This window comes from Oryctolagus cuniculus, chromosome 7 (genome assembly GCF_051225735.1).
Source record: "Oryctolagus cuniculus isolate XC-2025 breed Fujian yellow rabbit chromosome 7, ASM5122573v1, whole genome shotgun sequence".
Classification (NCBI taxonomy): domain Eukaryota; kingdom Metazoa; phylum Chordata; class Mammalia; order Lagomorpha; family Leporidae; genus Oryctolagus; species Oryctolagus cuniculus.
This window is the reverse complement of record NC_142873.1, coordinates 51,601,595-51,622,106: the sequence shown is the minus strand read 5'-3', so window position 1 is coordinate 51,622,106 and position 20,512 is coordinate 51,601,595. Positions and strand designations below refer to the sequence as shown.

At 44.4% G+C, this 20,512-nt stretch overlaps 1 protein-coding gene across 2 annotated transcripts in view; it reads left to right on the top strand.

Moving 5' to 3' along the window:
• HAO2 (hydroxyacid oxidase 2) overlaps window positions 1-16,041 on the top strand; it is a 32,375-nt gene extending 16,334 nt beyond the window's left edge. The window contains exons 2-8 of one of the 2 annotated variants that reach the window (XM_070077806.2): window positions 531-669; window positions 3,422-3,573; window positions 5,238-5,521; window positions 6,746-6,955; window positions 12,157-12,315; window positions 12,656-12,725; window positions 15,602-16,041. In XM_070077806.2, the coding sequence (XP_069933907.2) occupies window positions 539-669; window positions 3,422-3,573; window positions 5,238-5,521; window positions 6,746-6,955; window positions 12,157-12,315; window positions 12,656-12,725; window positions 15,602-15,636 (1,041 nt within the window). In that variant the 5' untranslated portion in view covers window positions 531-538 and the 3' untranslated portion in view covers window positions 15,637-16,041. Of the gene's footprint in view, window positions 1-530; window positions 670-3,421; window positions 3,574-5,237; window positions 5,522-6,745; window positions 6,956-12,156; window positions 12,316-12,655; window positions 12,726-14,175; window positions 14,471-15,601 lie in introns of those variants that run through there. The other variant, XM_002715392.6, reaches the window with a different exon arrangement.
• The last annotated feature ends 4,471 nt before the right edge of the window (window positions 16,042-20,512 follow it).

Below are 20,512 nucleotides of genomic sequence, written 5' to 3'. Positions count from 1 at the left end.
AATTTTCCCAGATAGTGACTCCAATCACAAGTTAATGGAAGAGCCACCAAGAAACAAAGCTGGTGAGGCATTTAGGAGCAGGTGTTAAAAGTTGTGATACCTTATTACGAGCACTCTGGAAGCAAAGAGACATAGTCAGGCTTGTGTTGTAGACAGATCCAGGAAACTGGAGGGAGACAACATGGAGAGTGAACTTAGATGCAAGAGACAGAAATAACTTCCTGTGATAATCTTTTAAGAGATGCTCAGGTCTCAACTAGGTCTGAGGTAGTATGTGGGATGCAGGGGCCAGATATGAAAGGTACATAAAAGACTAAATAATCAGGACCTTGGAAGGAAGTTGGGAGAAAGCAGCAGTGTGCTCTCTGACTTGGGATCAGTGCCTGTGGTGGTAACTCCACTAAAATAAAAAATGCAGAAGGATCAGTATCGAATCCAAACAACTTCATACTATAGCTCCATCTTTACCCTCTCCTCTACACTGAAGTGCTCTTACCAGGTTTTGTTTGGTTTTGCTTATTCCTATGAAGGTGCAGATATGCCCTTGGCATGTTTGACAGACTTCGAGGCACATGCACGAGAGCGGCTATCTAAGTCATCGTGGGATTATATTGAAGGAGGAGCTGATGAAGGCATCACACGGGATGACAACGTGGCTGCATTTAAAAAGTTTGGTCTTCTATGTATTTTCTTTTCTTTTTTAATTGTAAGGATTTATTTATTTGAGAAGTAGCGTTATAGACAGAGAGAGGGTGAGATGGAGAGAAATGTGTTCCATCTGTTGGTTTGCTCCCCAAATGGCACATGAGTGCAAGGGCCCAAGTGCTTCAGCCATCTTCTACTGCTTACCCAGGCCATACCAGAGAGAAAGATCAGAAGTGGAGCAACCAGGACTTGAACTGGTGCCCAAATGGGAAACCAGCACTGCAGGCGGCATCTTTACCTGCTACACCACAGTGTCAGTCCCATTATAGATAGAATTAAAAAGGACTGAGTGCTCCAACATCGGAAGCAGCCCACACAGCAGACTCATAGAATGACAACCACTTTAAATAGCACTCTGACCTCAGAATCAGCCCTTAAGGCATTCTGATCTGGCTGGAAATCCTACAAGAGCTTTTCAGGCATGGAAAGCCAAAAGAGTGAGGCAAAAAATGTCCTACATGAAGGATCTCCGTGGGTGAGAGCCCAGTAGTAAGAAGTGGTTATCAAAGAAGGAAGTACTTTCCTCTCAAGGGAGGAGAGAACTTCCACTTTGCTTGTGGCTTTGTCTAAATATTGACAGAGTTTGTGGATTCAAGAGGCTTCTATAGCCTAGGTAGCTCATGTCAAGTGCTTTGGGTGATCACTGACATCATACATAAGAGTGTTAATTGTTAAATTAACAGCAGGAGTCACTATGCACCAACATCCCATGCAGAACTTCTGTCCTCAAAGAGCTATATGATAACCACGTCTAAGAGCTCCCAAAAGATTTATCATTCTTGGGTGCTTTGTTAAAATTAATTAACTTTCTAAAAAAAAAAAAAAGACGTGAAATTAGCTTCAAGATGCAATGACTTTGAACAGACCTTTTCTTTACTGTTGAGGAGCAGGGTTTTGTTTTGTTTTGTTTTTTGGTGTTTTTTTTGGGGGGGGGGTTACTATGCAAATTGTTGAACTCTTTACTTAGTATAGCGTTGGTCAGCTGTGTATAAAGTTAATCAAAAATGGATCTTAGTGGAGAATGGGACTGGGAATGGGAGAGGGAGGAGGAGGGGGAGGGGTGGGAGAGTGGGATAGAGGGTGAGTATGATGGGAAGAATCACTATATTCCTAAACTTGTACTTATGAAACGCATGAAGTTTGTATCTCTTAAATAGAGATACAAGGATTCTTTGGGGGGGGGGGAATAAATAATAGATAAGTAAATAATGTGTTTTCATCGTTTCTTTGCTTTGTTCTTTGGGTAAAAGGCCTGGGGGCTGGTGAGAGGATAGATGCAAAGGAATTTAGCAGTGAGTCACAGTCCTTCTGCATCCCAACAGCACTTCGATGTGCAAGACAGGACAGGAGTCCCAGGAGCACCAGTCACCCAGGTAGGGAGGGAAGAGAAGTCTGCAGGGTATGGCTAGATCTCCCAAGTTTGCAAACTCCTGAACTAGATAGAGGAGAAAATGTAAGACAGGAGAGAGGATGAAGGTTTGGGGGAAATAAGAAGATTCAAGGAGTCTTAAGGATGATGGAAGATGGACACAAAGAAGATGAGGGATTTCAAAAGTAGGGAAGGCATGTGGGTCAGTGAGTGCAGCCCACAGGCCAAGTCTGGCTCACCACCTGTCTTCACATAGTCCACAAGCAGATGACTTTTATTATTATTATTTAAATGATTGAGGGGTGAAATCAAATGAAAAATAATTATTGGTGACACATAAATATTATATGACATTCAAATGTCTGTGTCCACAAATAAAGTCTTATTGAAACACAGCCATGCTCAGTCATTGCCTGTTGTTAAAGGCTGTTGTTAAAGGCTGCAACAGTGGAGCTGAATAGTTCAGAGACAGCATGCCCCGCAAGGCCTGAAATGCTTGCTATCTGGTCCTGTATGGAAAGGTTTCTGTGCTTGTGATGGAGAAAACTGAAAAAGGAGATCCAAGTGAGAACTACATTCTGTAGTTTGATACTCAATCAGCACTAGATCGGGCTCTTCAAATGATTTTTCTTTTTTATCTTCACCAAACAATTAGGAAACTTGAATTCATACTCCTGCTTCACAGAGGAAGTAATTAAGACTAACAATCTCATTTACATAATTGCTATATCCAGAAAGTGTCTCTATTCGTGTACAAAAATAATGATATTTTGGGAAAAACAAAAGCTGTGGGACCCTGAGGCTGAATACTTTTTGTCACAAAAGTGTCATTCTCCTCTCCACTACTGTGAACGCCTCCATCATTTTTAAAGCAGTATTTGAGTCAAATCCAAACAGCGATCCCTCCTGGAATTTATGTTTTCAGTGGTTTTCTCACTTCCTGGGGAATCATTTCTAATCTGAGCGGGAAAGAGCCTGGGACTCCTTCCTACCTATTCTTGTCTTCCTTTTTAGACTTTCTTGGGAGGACTCCATCACACTGGCCAAGGGCCGAAATGCAGGAAAGGGAGGCACAGTTCAGAGACGCAGATACCTGAATGAACAAGGCAGAGAGAATAGTGTGCACCACGCATGCACCAGCGGATCAGGGATGGCAGGTTCATGGGGAGTCAGGTGTTGGCAGCAGCTTCCTGGAGGTCAGCCTTCTGCTGGACCCACACTGCTTCCCTTTCCAAGAGCCAGGTTTCACAGAACGTGGTCTGCTGTAGACCTACACCAGGACTCGGAGGTCCCAGCCCCAGACAGAGGGAGCCCGCCAACAGGAAATCTCTTTTCTGCCCAGCACAGGATTCGCCTGCGTCCCCGGTACCTGAGAGATGTGTCAGAGGTGGACCTCAGGACCACAATCCAAGGGGAGGAGATCAGCGCCCCCATCTGCATTGCACCCACAGGCTTCCACTGCCTGGCCTGGCCTGACGGGGAGATGAGCACGGCCCGAGGTATGAACCAGCCACCATGAGGCCCCTGCCAGAAGCTAGAAGCGTGCAAGGGGCCTCCCTAGACAGTGGCAGGGAGTGCCTGGCATGCTCAGGAAAGGCCTTGGGGACAGCAATCTGGTTGGAATCAAGGAAGGTGGGAAAGGGAATGCTTCCAGCTGTGTTGTGCAACATTTCACCCAAGATGGAGAAAGCAGCATTTCCCACAATGAAGAATTGCCAGAGTGGGAGGAAGGTTCCTGCTGAATAGGAGGGGCTGCAGTCCCCCCACGCATCCCCAGGAGAAGAGGCAGGGCCCTCTGGCTCACACTCCCTGTGGGAAAAGGGGTGGTCACTGTGGCCCTACAGGTAGAGCTCTTTACAGCCCCTTAGGGGTCAGGGCGGGGGCTGAGTGGTGAATTTCTGATTTCAGGGTAGGGAGAGAACCACGGCGGCATTAGGCTCTAACCCCAGGCCCTGGCAGTTGCCGTTCTCCAGGTGTCCCACTATCCTTCTCCGCAGTCAACTCGGTCCTCTTGTTTAACCCACAGTTTCTTGTAAACTGCCTGGGAACCTTCATTCTCTCTGACAACCCCTTACCACCAGTAATCAGAGCACAGGAGAAGTGGGCTGAGAGTACCCCTGTGACTCCTTTAGGTCGAATCTTGTTTTGTGCATTCCCCAGGGCTTTTCTGGGGTATTTTCCTTCGACTCCCTGATGCAGGAAGCAATGAATCCAAGAACTCTATGGTTGAAAGTGACATCCGTCTTGATGGGGCTAGGAATCAGATCTGTCTAGGTTGACATGTGACTATCCTACATGAATATGAGCAGTTTACTAAATATCACTATTGAATGTGCTGTTTTGGGGTAGGGTAAAACAATGGGCCATGCCAATGAGGAATTGAAAATGTAAATTTTTGACTAGGCCCAATTCTTTGCTCAGGGATTATGGCATGATCATGAAATTAACCTGTTAGAGACACCCACTGAAATGACTTGTGGGAAGTTAGAAATATGCAATTCAACAGCAGTAGCCGTGTCAGCATCACCACCATGATCCTTAACCTCATTATCGGTAACATTCATGCAGCACATCACTTTGCAATTTAAAGAATGTTTCCTTGCCTAGTACCTTATTTAATCTCATAACACCTAAAGAAAAGGTACTATTAGTTCTCCCACTTTACAGATAAAAAAATGAGACTCAAGGTCACATAGCAGAGTGATATAACCAGCATTTCTCTCATTTCAGATAGCATGTTTTTTACCGCTTCAGAGCTCAGGCTTCTGCACTGGAATTCTACTCTCTCATCTTCTGTCATCTCTAATTCTGTTCTTCTGCATTAAGGAGTTCATAAGAAGCCTGCTTTCCCATCTGAAGGCCATAAGACACTGAACATCATTCTGGGGGTAACATGGTATACATCCCCAGTTGGAAATATTTTATTAGGAGCTACAGGGCCTGCAAAACAGAATACACAGAGGTGACCAGGACACCCTTAGGGCTGTCAGGCTGAACTACCCACCATCCCTGCCAAGTGGAATGAAGTCAAGCTTCGTCTTCATTCACAGGGCAAGCTAGCTGGAGGTGACAGGGCTGACCCTGTCCCCCTGACCTCCAGGGCTTGTCACCTCGTCCAGAATGGTTCTGCCCCCTAACTGGAGTCATGTCACTTGCTTTGCAGCTGCACAAGCAGCCGGCACCTGCTACATCACCAGCTCATATGCCAGCTGTAGCCTAGAAGACATTGTCACTACTGCCCCCAGAGGCCTGCGATGGTTCCAACTCTATGTGCACCCAGAACGGCAGCTCAACAAACAACTGATCCAAAGGGTAGAATCCCTTGGTTTCAGAGCTCTGGTGATCACGGTGGATGTACCTATACTTGGCAACAGGCGGCAGGACATTCGAAACCAACTGAATTTGATGATGAATTTAATGCAAGCCAGTATTCACTCAACTAAAGAGGTAGGAAAGATAGGAGAGGCAATGGGCAAGCCTTACAGAAGACAAATTTCTTTCCTTCTTTCCTCTTTCCTCCCAATTTTCTGTCAACAATGTTTATCGAATGCATGTCCTGTACCAGACACAGGGATGCAGCAGTTCAAAAAGAAAATCTGGTTCCTGCGCCACAGAATTTCCAGATAAGCAAAACATGAGACCAGACATTCTCACCATGGGAGCTGCCCACCCTGTCACCAGAAGTGTTCTGGCCAGGGCTGGGTGCTGAGCAATAGGACAGTCATGGAAAGGATGCTGGCATGGAATAGAAGAACACACTAAAGAAATTCATCCAACATTTTCTACACTATGACGTACTTAGAAACTGATAGTTTTGGTTTCACGTGTAGATCAACTGATTGTCTGAAAAAGTTGTTCACAGGAAAGGTAACTGGCTAGCTGTCTAGCCAGCCCGGGCTCCCACCCTTAAAAAATGACTCAAGATCTCTGCACACCTAGAACTCATCCGTGGAATCCCAGGGTGCTGAAGCACCCATCCTTGGATTTTTAAGCTAGGTGACTACAGAGTGTATTTCCCACATTAAAATTCTGCAACTGATGGGAATGGAGTGTCCAAGAGAGAGAAATCCATGGCAAGGTTGAAAGCCCATCATCATGGGGAGATAGTGATCATAGCTATTTCAGCCAGTATGTAGCTCTGACACCTAACCACGTGTCTGAGTACTACTCACTTACCACAAATTGGCCTTGAGGTGCTCTAGAACCTTTAGCTGAGATACCAGAGGCACACTGAGATTTATGGATATTGTATGCACATGATGAGCCAATGGTAACTATTGCATATTATCTGAGTTAAGATGATTCAAGTATTGCTTAGTTTTCATTATCCTGCGCATATCAACTATAACATGTCAAAGTGACCTACACATCCTTTTACTTATCCACATCAAAAAACTCTGATTTTTTTTAAGAAGTAGAGGCTGCATCGTATTTGCTATTATGTCCCTATACCCTATCATAACAATGAAGCAGGGACATGATCAATGGTTAATCAATAAGCAATGGAAGTAAAAATTCTTTTGTATAGATTCTGTAAGAAAAGGGAGAAGATGGTTGGATTTGGTGCTACTGTTTTCAAACTTATAAATGGCCAAAAGTGTCTCATCTTTGGAAAGAGTCAAGCAGTCCTACAGGAGTTCATAACCAAGACTGTCTTTTTGTTCTCCACAGAGAAATTCAATACCTCATCTCCAAATGTCTCCCATTAGCACATCTCTCTGTTGGAATGACCTCTCATGGTTTCAGAGCATAACTCGATTGCCCATCATCCTTAAAGGGATTTTGACAAAAGAGGATGCAGAGTTAGCTGTGAAGCACAATGTCCATGGCATCATCGTTTCCAACCATGGTGGGAGACAGCTTGATGGAGTTGCTGCTTCAGTGAGTAGGATGCCTCCGGAGGAATGTGTGTGTGAGTGCTGTGCATACACACATCCACATCAAGCACCCTGTGCAAGCTGCTGGAGTCCCCTCCTCCTTTACCACACGCACTGGATTTTAAGGACTTGTAGTTATCAACAGTAGCCTAGTATTTGCAGACTCTTTACAAAATTTTCTTATCTGTAACTCTCTTGACAGTGCTGCAAGGTGGCTAATATGATTCCTGTTTCATAGGAATCATAATCACAGGATAGCAAGTAACTTGTCCAAATCTACTTGGATAATAAGCAGTTAGGTGGAATCTGATATTTCTGTTGCAAAGGTACTGAGGTCGCCTGCCTTCTGTCAGAAGCATTTGGCTTGAAGTTTACATCTTGTATGAATTGCACACTCACATTTCACCATTTGCTACATCCATTGAGGGAGTATTACTTCACTTAAACTAATAAATAACCATGTTGCACAGTAAATAAACCCGGAAAATGTCCCCCCAATGAATGTTTCACTAAAATCTATGACCACTTGTAATTTTGTCTCTAACCCATGAATTTATGTTCATTATTGATGAAGTTTGGAGGAAGAGGAAGGCAGGGAAATATTCTTCAAATGGAAATTAATTCTTGGTTTAGCTTCATGGAGATATATATGTTTTGTTTTTTCAAAAAGTTCTTTTATTGCTGTCTGACTTGCTTTAAGAAAGGGAAATAAGACTCTTTCTTCATAAATTTTATTCTTTTATTATGTAAATTAAACATGTCCCCTGAAGATAAATCATTAACTATAAATAAACAAAAAGAAAAAAATTAAAATCATCCAAAATTCCATCACTAACATTAATGTCAATATTTTATGTCAATATTTTGGTAACTATTGCTAACAATGTCAATATTTTAGCAATGTCAATATTTTTATAACAATTTATAATGCTAATATTTTAGAAACATCAACTAATAATAATGTCAATATTTTGGTAACTGTTATCATCAATAGCTACATTCTTTTTTTTTTTTTTTTTTTTTTTTTTTGGTTTTTTTTTTTTTTTTTTTTTATTTTATTTTTTTTTATCTTTTATTTAATGAATATAAATTTCCAAAGTACGACTCATGGGTTACAATGGCTTCCCCCCCCATACCGTCCCTCCCACCAACAACCCTCCCCTTTCCCACTCCCTCTCCCCTTCCATTCACATCAAGATTCATTTTCGATTATCTTAATATACAGAAGATCAGCTTAGTATACCTTAAATAAGTATTTCAACAGTTTGCTCCCACACAGACACATAAAGTGAAAAATAATAGATGATTTTTTTTAAATGATGATGAAATCAGATCAGACCTATTGTCATGTTTAATCCCAGTGAGAGTCAAGTTGGGAGTTGATAATTTCTTTTTTTTTTTTTTTTTTTTTTTTTTTACAGAGGATCAGTTTAGTATACATTAAGTAAAGATTTCAACAGTTTGCAACCCCATAGAAACACAAAGTGAAATATATTGTTTGAGTACTCGTTATAGCATTAAATCTCAATACACAGCACATTAAGGACAGAGATCCTACATGAGGAGTAAGTGCACAGTGACTCCTGTTGTTGACTTTACCAATTGACTCTCCTGTCTATGGCATCAGTAATCTCCCTATGCACCAGTTATGAGTTTCCAAGGCTATGGAAGCCCCTTGAGTTCTCCGACTCTTATCTTGTTTAGACACGGTCATAGTCAAAGTGGAGGTTCTCTCCTCCCTTCAGAGAAAGGCACCTCCCTCTTTGAAGACCTGTTCTTTCCACTGGGATCTCACTCACAGAGATCTTTTTGCCAGAGTGTCTTGGCTTTCCATGCCTGAAATACTCTCATGGGCTTTTCAGCCAGATCCGAGTGCCTTTAGGGCTGATTCTGAGGCCAGAGTGCTATTTAGGACATCCGCCATTCTATGAGTCTGCTGAGTATCTCACTTCCCATGTTGGATCACTCTCCCCTTTATTTATTCTATCGGTTGGTGTTAATAGCTACATTCTTAAAATTTAACTGACTGTTGGCCGGCGCCGCAGCTCACTAGGCTAATCCTCCGCCTAGCAGCGCTGGCACACCGGGTTCTAGTCCCGGTTGGGGCGCCGGATTCTGTCCCGGTTGCCCCTCTTCCAGGCCAGCTCTTTGCTGTAGCTCGGGAGTGCAGTGGAGGATGGCCCAGGTGCTTGGGCCCTGCACTCCATGGGAGACCAGGAAAAGCACCTGGCTCCTGGCTCCTGCCATCAGATCAGCGCGGTGCGCCGGCTGCAGCGCGCCAGCCGCGGCGGCCATTGGAGGGTGAACCAACGGCAAAAGGAAGACCTTTCTCTCTGTCTCTCTCTCTCACTGTCCACTCTGCCTGCCAAAAAAAAAAAAAAAAAAAAAATTAAAAAAAAAAAATTTAACTGCTTAAAAAGCATTATAACATTTTATCACTTCTTTTCCCTCAGCAATGTATTCAGAGCTTCTTTTGGTTTTGATATATTTGTCCCTCCTATTTTTAATGCTGTTCAGTGTGGATGAACAATTTACATCACCCATCTCCTGTTGTGGAACATCTGTGTTGCTTCCATCCTTTCACTGTCTTAAACAATGCACCAGCAACCATCATTAAAGCTAAAATCTTTAACACCTTCTCAATTACTTCTGTAGAAAAATATCGGTTGAACATCCCAACCCAAGGTCATCTGAAGACAGTGCTTAGTGTCAGATTAGTGAGGTATCTGTCTGGAGCTCAAAATTTAAGAAAGCATCAAGGCCGGCGCCTTGGCTCACTAGGTTAATCCTCCACCTGTGGCGCCGGCATCCCAAATGGGCACCGTGCTCTAGTCCCAGTTGCTCCTCTTCCACTCCAGCTCTCTGCTGTGGCCCGGGAAGGCAGTGGAGGATGGCCCAAGTGCTTGGGCCCTGCACCCGCATGGGAGACCAGGAGGAAGCACCTGGCTCCTGGCTTTGGATTGGCATAGTTCCGGCTGTAGCAGCCATTTGGGGAGTGAACCAACAGAAGGAAGATCTTTCTCTCTGTCTCTCTAACTTTATCTGTCAAAAAAATTAAAAAAAAGCAAGCATCAAAAAACTTAGTAAGATAAGTAATATTGTGCTGCACTATGTAAAAATTCAAAACTAATGCCCCAAATCCATGATGAGTCAAATTCTGAAATTTTAAATGTAGACAGGATCCAACCCTGTACTTATATAACCCTGTCATGCTCAACTCACTTTAATTCTGAGTCTGACTCCAGAAAAACCTAATTTATAAAAGCAAACCTTCAGCTCACAGGTCAAAATTTGTTCTTTGATTCTTTGAAACCTTGCACTCAAATATCATGTATCTGAGTTTTTTTTTTTGGGGGGGGGGCTCCCTCTTAAATTTCATTCCTGAAGTAAGTGTCTCATTCCTCCCTTCGGGCTGGTACCAGCCCTATGAGGGGTAAAACATTCTAACTTTTTATGAGGTTCCATATCTGACATTGTCCTGGGAGACCCAGATAGAGTTCCAGGCCGCCTGGTCCAGCCCTGGCTGTTGTGGGCATTTGGGGAGTGAAGAAGCAGACAGATGCCCCCCGCCCTGTTCTCCCAACACATCCCCTCTCCTCCCCTCCCCCTCCAGTAGATAACTTAAACAAGGGAACACTAAGGAAAGGATGACTCAGCAGTTGTCCCCAAAGACTCTACTGATGGTCCCGTCCTATTAAAAATTAGCTCCAAGGCCAGACTACACCCAGGCTGAAATTCTCTCCCTATTCTGGTTTGGACACTAATGTCAATTTCATGTCTGGAAGAGTCTGTACAAGTGTATTTATTTCTTTTCTCATAATATCGTAGAACAATTCCAAATAATACTATACTGGGACTAAAAAATCCCATTAGGACTGGCGTTCTCTCCGGTGATTACATTCAAGTCCAAAACATATGGAATTGCTCCCTCCACCTGTAAGTGAAAGTTCAGAAGTCTTTTTTCCCTGCTCTCTTACGTTGCTTACTTTTAGCTGAAGAATCTCAATCAGGTAAACATCGGATAGATTCCATCAGCAACAGAAAGGCCCCTAATGCCCTCTCAGAAAAGCACAGAGAGTTCCAGAACTCCCTCTCCAAGGACCCTCCCCCTCAAGCTCCTAAGGGACCCTGCTGTCCCTCTCCCTACAGGCTTGGAGGTGTCCCAGAGCATGACTTGGCTTGGGGCACCTTGAGTCCTCAAGGACAGTTGGCCCGTGCACTTGAACTTAAAGAAGCAAGATAAAGAACAAAGAGAAATTTTTGTTTTGTTTTGTCTTCCCAAGGCTTAAAGATCACAATGTTGCTGCTACATTCTTAACCCATTTCTCACATGAACTATAAGGGAGACAGGGACAAGTTGTTTGAAAGGGTACTGAGTAGTCCCAGGAGTCCTAAGGCAGGCTACAGTGTAGAGACTCGCCATGGCCCAGCATACTGTTCAGTTGTAAAGAGTTACTGCCTTAGCAACGGAGGCCTAGATTTCTAGTTCTGCCACCCAAGAAACAAAGACAGAAAATCCAGTCACAATGTTCATTACAGAAAAGAATGCTAATGTGCACATCGTAAGTGGAAAATATCTGCTTTAGGGGCCAGTGCTGTGGCAAAGTAGGTAAAGCCACCACTTGCAGTACCAGCATCCCTTATGGGCGTAGGTTCCATTCCTGGATGCTCCACTTCCAATCCAGCTCCCTGCTAATGTGCCTGGGAAAGCAGAAGCAAATGGCCCAAGTGCTTGGGCCCCTGCACCCACATGCAAGACCCCCAGGAAGCTCCTGGCTCCTGGCTTCAGGCTGGCTGAGCCCTGGCTGTTGCAGCCATTTGGGGAGTGAACCAACAGATGGAATATCTCTCTCTCTGTCTCTCTCTCTCTCTCTTTATAATTCTACCTTTCAAATAAAAGTCTGCTTTAAAACATGTGAGGAGGAACCGGACATTTCTTTCAATCTGTAGAGGATTAAACAAATGATTCAGGGAGAAGCTGGATTCCAGGGGAGGCATAAAATGACTGGAGGAAGAACCTGTGGAAAGGCCCTGGGCCTCAGGAGGGGCTGTTGGAGGATAAGCACCTGCTGCCCGGGCATGGGGAGGGAAGGCTCTGTAAAGGGCATGCCCCGGCTTAGTCTCTCCAGTCCTAATCCACATTCAGAGAGCGCCTGTCCCACCGCCCCTTCTGAGTCAATGCCACGTGCCATGTCTGCTTTTCAGATTGATGCTTTGACAGAAGTGGTGGCTGCTGTGAAAGGAAAAATTGAAGTGTACCTGGATGGTGGGGTCAGAACCGGCAACGACGTGCTGAAGGCTCTGGCCCTTGGGGCCAAGTGCGTTTTCCTCGGGAGACCCATCCTGTGGGGTCTCGCCTACAAGGTGAGAGCAGCAACGCCAGGACAGAGATCAGAGCTGCTCATTCTTGTCCACACTTTCCTGCAGCGTCCACTCCCACTGAGCTTCCTGCAGGTGCCTGACTCCTGAAGACTAGCTGTGCCCTCCCCACTCCACAGCAAGCCACGCTTCCTCTGAGGCAGGAAGTGCACCTGCAGCAGCTCCCAGCCCTGTCCTCTTCTCTTTGGGGCCCTTTATTTCCCACCTGACTCTAACCCCTTCCTCCCCACGGCTCTGACTGCAGCTGGAACTTGTATGCAGTGGAGGCTCAGAATGTCCCCTGATGGCTCTTTTTGTCTCCTCCTCCCCTTGGTCTTGGGAACAGGGTGAACATGGCGTCAAGGAGGTTCTGAACATTTTAAAAAATGAGCTCCACATCTCCATGGCCCTAACAGGTAAGTTTTTGATTTATTTTTCTCCTGATTTGGAACCTGAAGGACAAAGCCTAAAGAACGAAGTGGCAGCCCTTCCTCTAACTAACCCCTTCCTAGCTTGGCAGCTGACCAGAAGATGGATTAGGGATGACTGGTGCTAGATAAAGATCAAGCACCATTATCTGCCCAGGGGGAACCCAGAGCTTTTGTCAAGATCACTGTCAGTTCCAGGGAGACGCTCTGGCTCTGAACTCCTGCTTCTGCTCAAAAACAGTTCGACTCGCTGCCCATAGCTGCCGCTCCCGTCCCCTCCAATCAACCCAGACATGAAACCCAACCCTTCCCTGTGTTTCTATTCGCAGGAAAGGATTCTTGTTATTTATACTCTTTTTTTTTTTTTTCAGAACAGTACTTGTTTATTTTTTTTTTTTTTTGACAGGCAGAGTGGACAGTGAGAGAGAGAGACAGAGAGAAAGGTCTTCCTTTTGCCGTTGGTTCACCCTCCAATGGCCGCCGCGGCCGGCGCACTGCAGCCGGCGCGCCGCGCTGATCCGATGGCAAGAGCCAGGAGCCAGGTGCTTTTCCTGGTCTCCCATGGGGTGCAGGGCCCAAGCACCTGGGCCATCCTCCACTGCACTCCCGGGCCACAGCAGAGAGCTGGCCTGGAAGAGGGGCAACCGGGACAGAATCCGGCGCCCCGACCGGGACTAGAACCCGGTGTGCCGGCGCCGCTAGGCGGAGGATTAGCCTAGTGAGCCGCGGCGCCGGCTCGTTATTTATACTCTTGTAATACGTTCTGCTAAAGTTATGTTTGCAGAGGTGAAGGGGCATACACTGAGGACAAAGGAAGAGCTTTAAGGTTAAATTCTTTCCACCTTTCCAAAACCAGGGACATCTCACTGCCAGCTGCAGTCATGCTGGCTCCTCTTTCTCCTTTCTCTGTTTCTTATCTGGAGTTGTTCTCTTCAATCTGTGTCTAATCTCACATAGAGTTCTCATTTTTACATACTAATTAAAATCTTGGCGTAGTCTTCCTTTGACAGAGTTTCCTTTGGAGGGCAGTTTCATAAGGAATATTCATTCATCTATCTCTTAACATGAATCTTGAATCTTATTCCCCCTTCCCTTCTTCTCCCCTCCACCACTGGCCTTGCAGATACATCCTATATCCCTGAGCCTTATCAGAACTGAGTTAAATGTCAAGGGTATTGATTGCACAAAGGAGTTGATAAAAAATCTAAAATAAGGTTTCCCTGACATTTTGACATGACTGTTAAGACATCATGGACACAGGCTCATAAAATAACTCCTGATGCAATCACAATTGCATTATTCATTCTGTACGTGTAACACTCTATCAGGGAAGACAAAGAGCACATCAAGTCTGTTCCCAGTGGATTATCCCATACCCACGATGCATTGGGTTACTAGTGTTCTAGAGAAATGAGCTGTAACTTCATTGTTCTTTCAGGTTGCCGGTCAGTCACCGAGATCAGTAGGGACCTGATTCAGTTCTCCAGATTGTAAGGGGGAAATGCTAATAATGAGACTTCCCAACAGGAAGTCAGATTCATGCCGTGGGGTACAGCGCTGTCCTGCCTGGGCCCCATCCTTTCCAACAGCTCATGCCCTCTACCCCCAAACCTGCCATCCCCTGTGCTTCCAGGTCCTTTGCTCTCAAATGTCCAATGCCCTTCTTTGCCTCACTGCTTAAAGTCCTCCTCTGAAATAAAGATTTTAAAATGGCAGAATAGCCATGATTGAAATGCCTAGTGGGTTGTATTTTTCTGAATGTCCTATACATGTATAGCTGCAAAATAGTGATGAAACTTTACACTCTGGACAGAAGAGCCATACATAGAAAACATTTGCCAAAAAAAAATCACATTCTTACCCATAGATAATGAGGGAAATCATACCCCTAAGGACATGGGCTTTGGAGGCACAGAGACATGGGTTTGACGGGCAGTGCTGCTGCTGACTAATTCTGTGACTTGGGCAAGAATTTCAGTCTCTGCTTCCTTGTCCTGGTCTAGATACCATGGGGATTTTATTAGCTAGCCCAGTAACTCAGGAGAAGGATTAAATACAATAATGGTTGTAAAGTTCAGAGCACAATACATAGCATTCAGTAAGAGCTTATGAAATAATAACTGTGGTTATCACTATTGTTTGGAAAATTCCTACTAATCTTTCAAGACTTTGCTCAATTGTCACAGAATCTTACCCTGGCTATTTACTCTGTGCTTCCTATTGTACTTTGCACGTTCCATGATTATAACCCTTGTCATAATATGTCTCTCTCCACAAATAGATTATAATTGGCTCCATACAAGAAACTGCATGTATGATATGGTGTGGGACACATAGTAACATCTCAGTGAACATTTGTGGGATGGTTGGATACGTGGAGAGAAAAGGAATAATGAATGCTAATGCTATGGTTTGGGTAATAGCTTGGGTGCCTCCCAAGGCCCATGTGTTAATGGCTTGATTAAGGGTAGATATTAATCCCATTGTGCTGACCCAGGGTGGGGTGCTGGAAAGTGATTAGATTGTATTAGGCTGCTGGGGTGGGTCCAGGGTGAGTGGCTCATGTAGCTTCCTAGGGAAAGAACCATGGAGGACCAGCACGTTCCCTGCCTGCCTGCTTCTTGGTTCACATGGGATGCTGATCTTAATGGAGAATGGGACTGGAATGTTAGAGTGAGGAGGAGGTTGGGTGGGATTGTGGGTGAGCGGGCGGGTATGGTGAGAAGAATCACTACATTTCTAAAATTGTTCTTATGAAATTTGTACTCATTAAATAAAAGGTTTCTTTGTAAAAAAAAAAAAACAGTAGCTTGAGAGATCTTTTTTTAAAAAGTAAAATCAAGTCCTGTGTCTCTCCTTTTCAGAATTCATCTGTGGCTGCCCATTCCCTTTAGTGTAAACTCTACGTGAATCACCAGCCCTCCAAGATGCTGCACGATCTGCTGATTTCTTTCATCTCATTTACTAACCACTCTCCCCTGGACTCATTATACTCCTGCCATATTAGCTTTTTTCCTAACGCTTAAACAAGCAAACCTCTTGTTTGCCTCTGGACCTATGCTTTTTTTGTTCCCTCTACACAAAATGTTCTTCCCATGGTTGACTGTTTTTTGGCATTTATGTCTTAGCTGAAATATCACCTCCTCAATGAAGTAAGAGTTCCTTAATCATCCTGGCTGGAATAGGCTCCACTTTATTTATCATATCACCCTGTGTCCTCCTAGTTCTTACTGTAATCTGCAATTAACTTATCCTTATAATAAGTTAAATAATAAAACTTACATTTATTTTTACCAGTACAAAACCTTGGTTTCACCAGTACAAGAACCTTGGCTCTCTACTATATTCTCATGTCAAATACCATGGAGAGCCTTGAGTAAATATTTTTCAGATGAATTAATCCATGAAGGCAAACATGAATCAAACCATACTGTCACATTGGGAACTTTTCTTTCTCCCCTCCCCTCCCTTCCCTCCCTCCCCTCCCCTCTCCTTCCCTCCCCTTCCCTTTTCCATGTCAGTCTCAGAGGAAGAACAATGAGTTAGAACAGCACCAAGTGGAACACTTCAGTATCTAAGCCAGCAGGCATGAAACTCAGCTGAATACTTTTCTGCATGGACTCATGCCATAACATTGTTCTGCCTCTGCCCACATATCCTATATGATCAAGGATCGTTAGCAGGGAAAACACTAAAAAATTAGTCCCACAGTAGTCTCCCTGATCACAACTAACCTGATCATAACCACCCAAATATACGCAAGGTGCTGAACTCACCCCAGATATTTAGAAAGACACGATAAATTGTGGCAGTATTAGACAGCCCCACTTGACTATAATAGGGTTGTACTCAGAACACAGGGAAAAAGAAAACCCAGATTCCCAAATTGCTAATTCCCTGGAGTATTTTCAGAAAAAAATAAATCTTAAAAGAGCAAGTCAGTAATGATTGAAACAGTCAGTGAATTATAATTTTTGTATATCCTATGTATCACTACAAAAGAATTATGGAACTTGGCACTCTGGACAGAAGAGGTACACATCTGAGCTATTCCCCAGCAAAAACCATCCTCTATCCAACAGCAGAGAACAGATCAACCAAACAAAAGGAAAGCACAGCCATGGTCATTGAAATAGAAGCCTAATACATATTTTGTAGAAGCATTGTCTTTGAAAAGAGAATCAGGAGGCTAAGTTAGAAGTCATACTTTAATTTGATTCCAAGGATAGACTGCTCATGCTGAAAGTTTAACACACACTAGGAAAGGGCCATGTCAAGGGACACCTGTCTGGCTAACACAGCAATCACAATTGCATTGTGGAATTGGAGGCCTAAATGACCATGGTCTTCAAGATGGCCTTCAATACACTGACCAGAGTGGGCACATGTTCCTTTGAACAGATAAAACTTTCATGGGTAATTTATAAACAACAGAAATTATTTCTCACACTTCTGGAGGCTAGGAAGTCCATGATCAAGGTGCCAGCAGATTCAGTGTTTAGGGAGGGCTGGGTCTCTCCTTCCAAGATAACAGCTTGTTGCTGTGTTCTCTGGGGGGCACAGGCACTGTCTCCAGGTGGCACAAAGATTGGAAGGGGCTGGCTATTTCTGCTGAGTCCTCATGTAAAATCACAAACTCTAATCATGGGCACTCTGCCCTCACAACTTAATCACTTCCTAAGACACCCCCCCCCCAGTACTATCACAATGATAACATACAAATTTTGAGAGACATGTATACAGTTTCATGAGATTGAAAAAGAATATGAGACAAGGGTGATTTTTGTGGGTAATAATTCATTCACTGCTACAAGAAACCTTGAGAATTATTTTACTTTGATTCACAGAGCCAAGGTCAAAGATGCCAAATAATAAAGAGGCAAATGAAAATCTAAATTATTTGTGGTCATGACCCAGAATGACAGAATCTTATGACCCGTTAATTAATATATATTCAGTGCAGTGCATTGACCTCCAACAAAAATGACAAAAAACAAAACAAAACAAAAACCACAATGTTTGAGACAAGAGGTTCAGGAACTTTGGCAACAAATTGAAATTGACCAGTCCTTCATCAATAAATGAGAAAAAATAATATCCTTTACTTTGGTTATATTGCGAAGTTTCATCAAATAGATGGATGGTTTTAAAATAAACACTAAAAAGCTAAACTAAGATCGAAGTCTGAGAAATCAAGTATTTCTCAGAGGCCCACAAGTATACAGAGTGGGATCATGGGCAGATTCACATGAGAACTGTACCTCCCAGGGGCTCATATAGTTCATTTCCATACAGAGACAGAATCTGCTCTTCTCTGGCCTGTCCGCCAGCTCCCATGGCCCTGTCACCCATCAGAAGTCACTATCCATACAGTGGGGCTTCGTGCACTCTACAGAACTTCACTCTCTGCAATTACACTTCTAAATCAAAGGACACTGTCTCACACACCAATTCTCTCAGTGTCTTTCCATTTCTGTGGAATCTACCACTTTAGTTCCCTCCCATCAGAAATAAGAACATATCAGTACTAGGTTGCTCTTTGGGTTGAAAAAGAATTTTAAAACAACCTTGAAGATAAGGCTTGAAGCCAGAGAAAGTACAAGCAAGATAACATTTATCCCTCCAGCCAACCTACCACAGTCATATAAACAAATTTTTTTTTTTATGTTCTTATACTGGCTAGAGACCATAGTATAAAATTCTCCCTTGCTTCTATCTAAAAATTCTACTTGTTAAGGAGCATTCAAAGCAGGCATTGGTCACAGTGATAAAGACACCTCTTGGTATGTCCATGTCTCATATCAAAGTGCCTGGGATCAAGACCATTTCCATTCCTTATTTCAGCTTCCCACTAATGAGTACCTTGGGGAGCAGTGGGTGGTAACTCAAGCAGGTGGGGTTCTTGTCAGCTATTGCAGGAGACCTGACTTGGGTTCCCAGCTCCCAGCTTCAGCCTGGCTCAGCCTTGGCTATTGCAGACATTTGGACATGAACCAGAAGATTGGAGATTCTCTCTCCCTCTCCCCCTCTTTCTCCCTCCCTCTCTCCCTCCCTCCCTCCCTCCCTCTCCCCCCTCTCCCTCCCTCCCTCTCCCTCCCTCTCCCCCTCCCCCTCTCTCCCTCTCCCCCTCCCCCTCTCTCCCTCTCCCCCTCCCCCTCTCTCCCTCCCTCCCTCTCTCTCCCTCCCTCTCTCCCCCTCCCCCTCTCTCCCTCCCTCCCTCTCTCTCCCTCCCTCTCTCCCTCCCTCCCTCTCCCCCTCCCCCTCTCTCCCTCCCTCCCTCTCTCTCCCTCCCTCTCTCCCTCCCTCCCTCTCTCCCTCCCTCCATCCCTCCCTCTCTCCCTCCCTCTCTCCCTCTCTCTCTCTCCCTCCGTCTCTCCCTCTCTCCCTCCCTCCCTCTCTCCCTCCCTCTGTCTCTCCCTCTCTCCCTCTCTCCCTCCCTCTCCCCCTCTCTCCCTCCCTCTCCCCCTCTCCCCCTCTCTCCCTCTCTCCCTCTCCCCCTCTCTCTCTCCCCCCTCTCCCTCTCCCCCCTCTCTCTCTCCCCCTCTCTCCCTCTCCCCCTCTCTTCCTCTCTCCCTCTCTCCCTCCCTCTCCCCCTCTCTCCCTCCCTCCCTCTCTCCCTCCCTCCGTCTCTTCCTCTCTCTCTCTCCCCCTCTCTCCCTCTCCCCCTCTCTCCCTCCCTCCCTCTCTCCCTCCCTCCGTCTCTTCCTCTCTCCCTCTCTCCCTCCCTCTCCCCCTCTCTCCCTCGCTCCCTCTCCCCCTGATATCTAGACCAGGACAAGGAAGCAGAGATTGAAATTCTTGCCCAAGTCACAGAATTAGTCAGCAGCAGCACTGCCCATCAAACCCATGTCTCTGTGCCTCCAAAGCCCATGTCCTTAGGGGTATGATTTCCCTCATTATCTATGGGTAAGAATGTGATTTTTTTTTGGCAAATGTTTTAAATACTTATCAAAAGAAAGTTCCAGGTTGAAAGCAGGAAAGGGATAAGATCAATTATGTAAGCTTTTACCATAACAACCACAAAAAAGAGTAAACTGAGTAAATAAAGGGAAACAAATAATAAAAATAAAATAAATAAAGTCTGGTGCTGTGGCCTAGCTAGTAAAGCTGCCATTTGCAGTGCTGGCATCCCATATGGGCACCAATTTGAGTACGGCTGTTCCACTTCCAATCCAGCTGCCTGGTAATGTGCCTGGGAAAGCAGCAAGAGATGGCCCAAATACCTGGGCCCCAGAAGAAGCTCCTGGTTCCTGGCTTTAGACCTGTCCAGCTCCAGCCATTGTGGCCATTTGGGGAGTGAACAAGTAGATGGAAGATATCTCTCTCCCTCGCTCTCTCTCTTTGTCTCTCCCTCTATCTGTAACTCTACCTTTCAAATATATAAATAATTCTTTTTTAAAAAAGAATAAGAGAAACTAATAAGATAGAAAAATGATAGACAATAGAGAGTACCACCAATTTTTCTTTGCCCTATGTAGATTGATTTTACATTTGAATATATACCTAAAACCATAGAGCTCCTGGAAGAAAAAAATTAGAATACTGGAACTTTTGGAAACAAAAATCAGAAAGTAGTTGCTTCTAGGGTCATTTAGGGGAGGACAGTCAAGTCCAGAACAAACTTTCTGGGGTAAAGGAAGTACTCTATATCCTCTTTGGGATGGTATTTACATGAATGTACTTAACTACCAAAGTTCACTGAATTAAACATTTCAAATATGGCATTTTAATATATGTAAATTCTCTCTTAACTTTTTTTTTTAAATTTGAGAGCC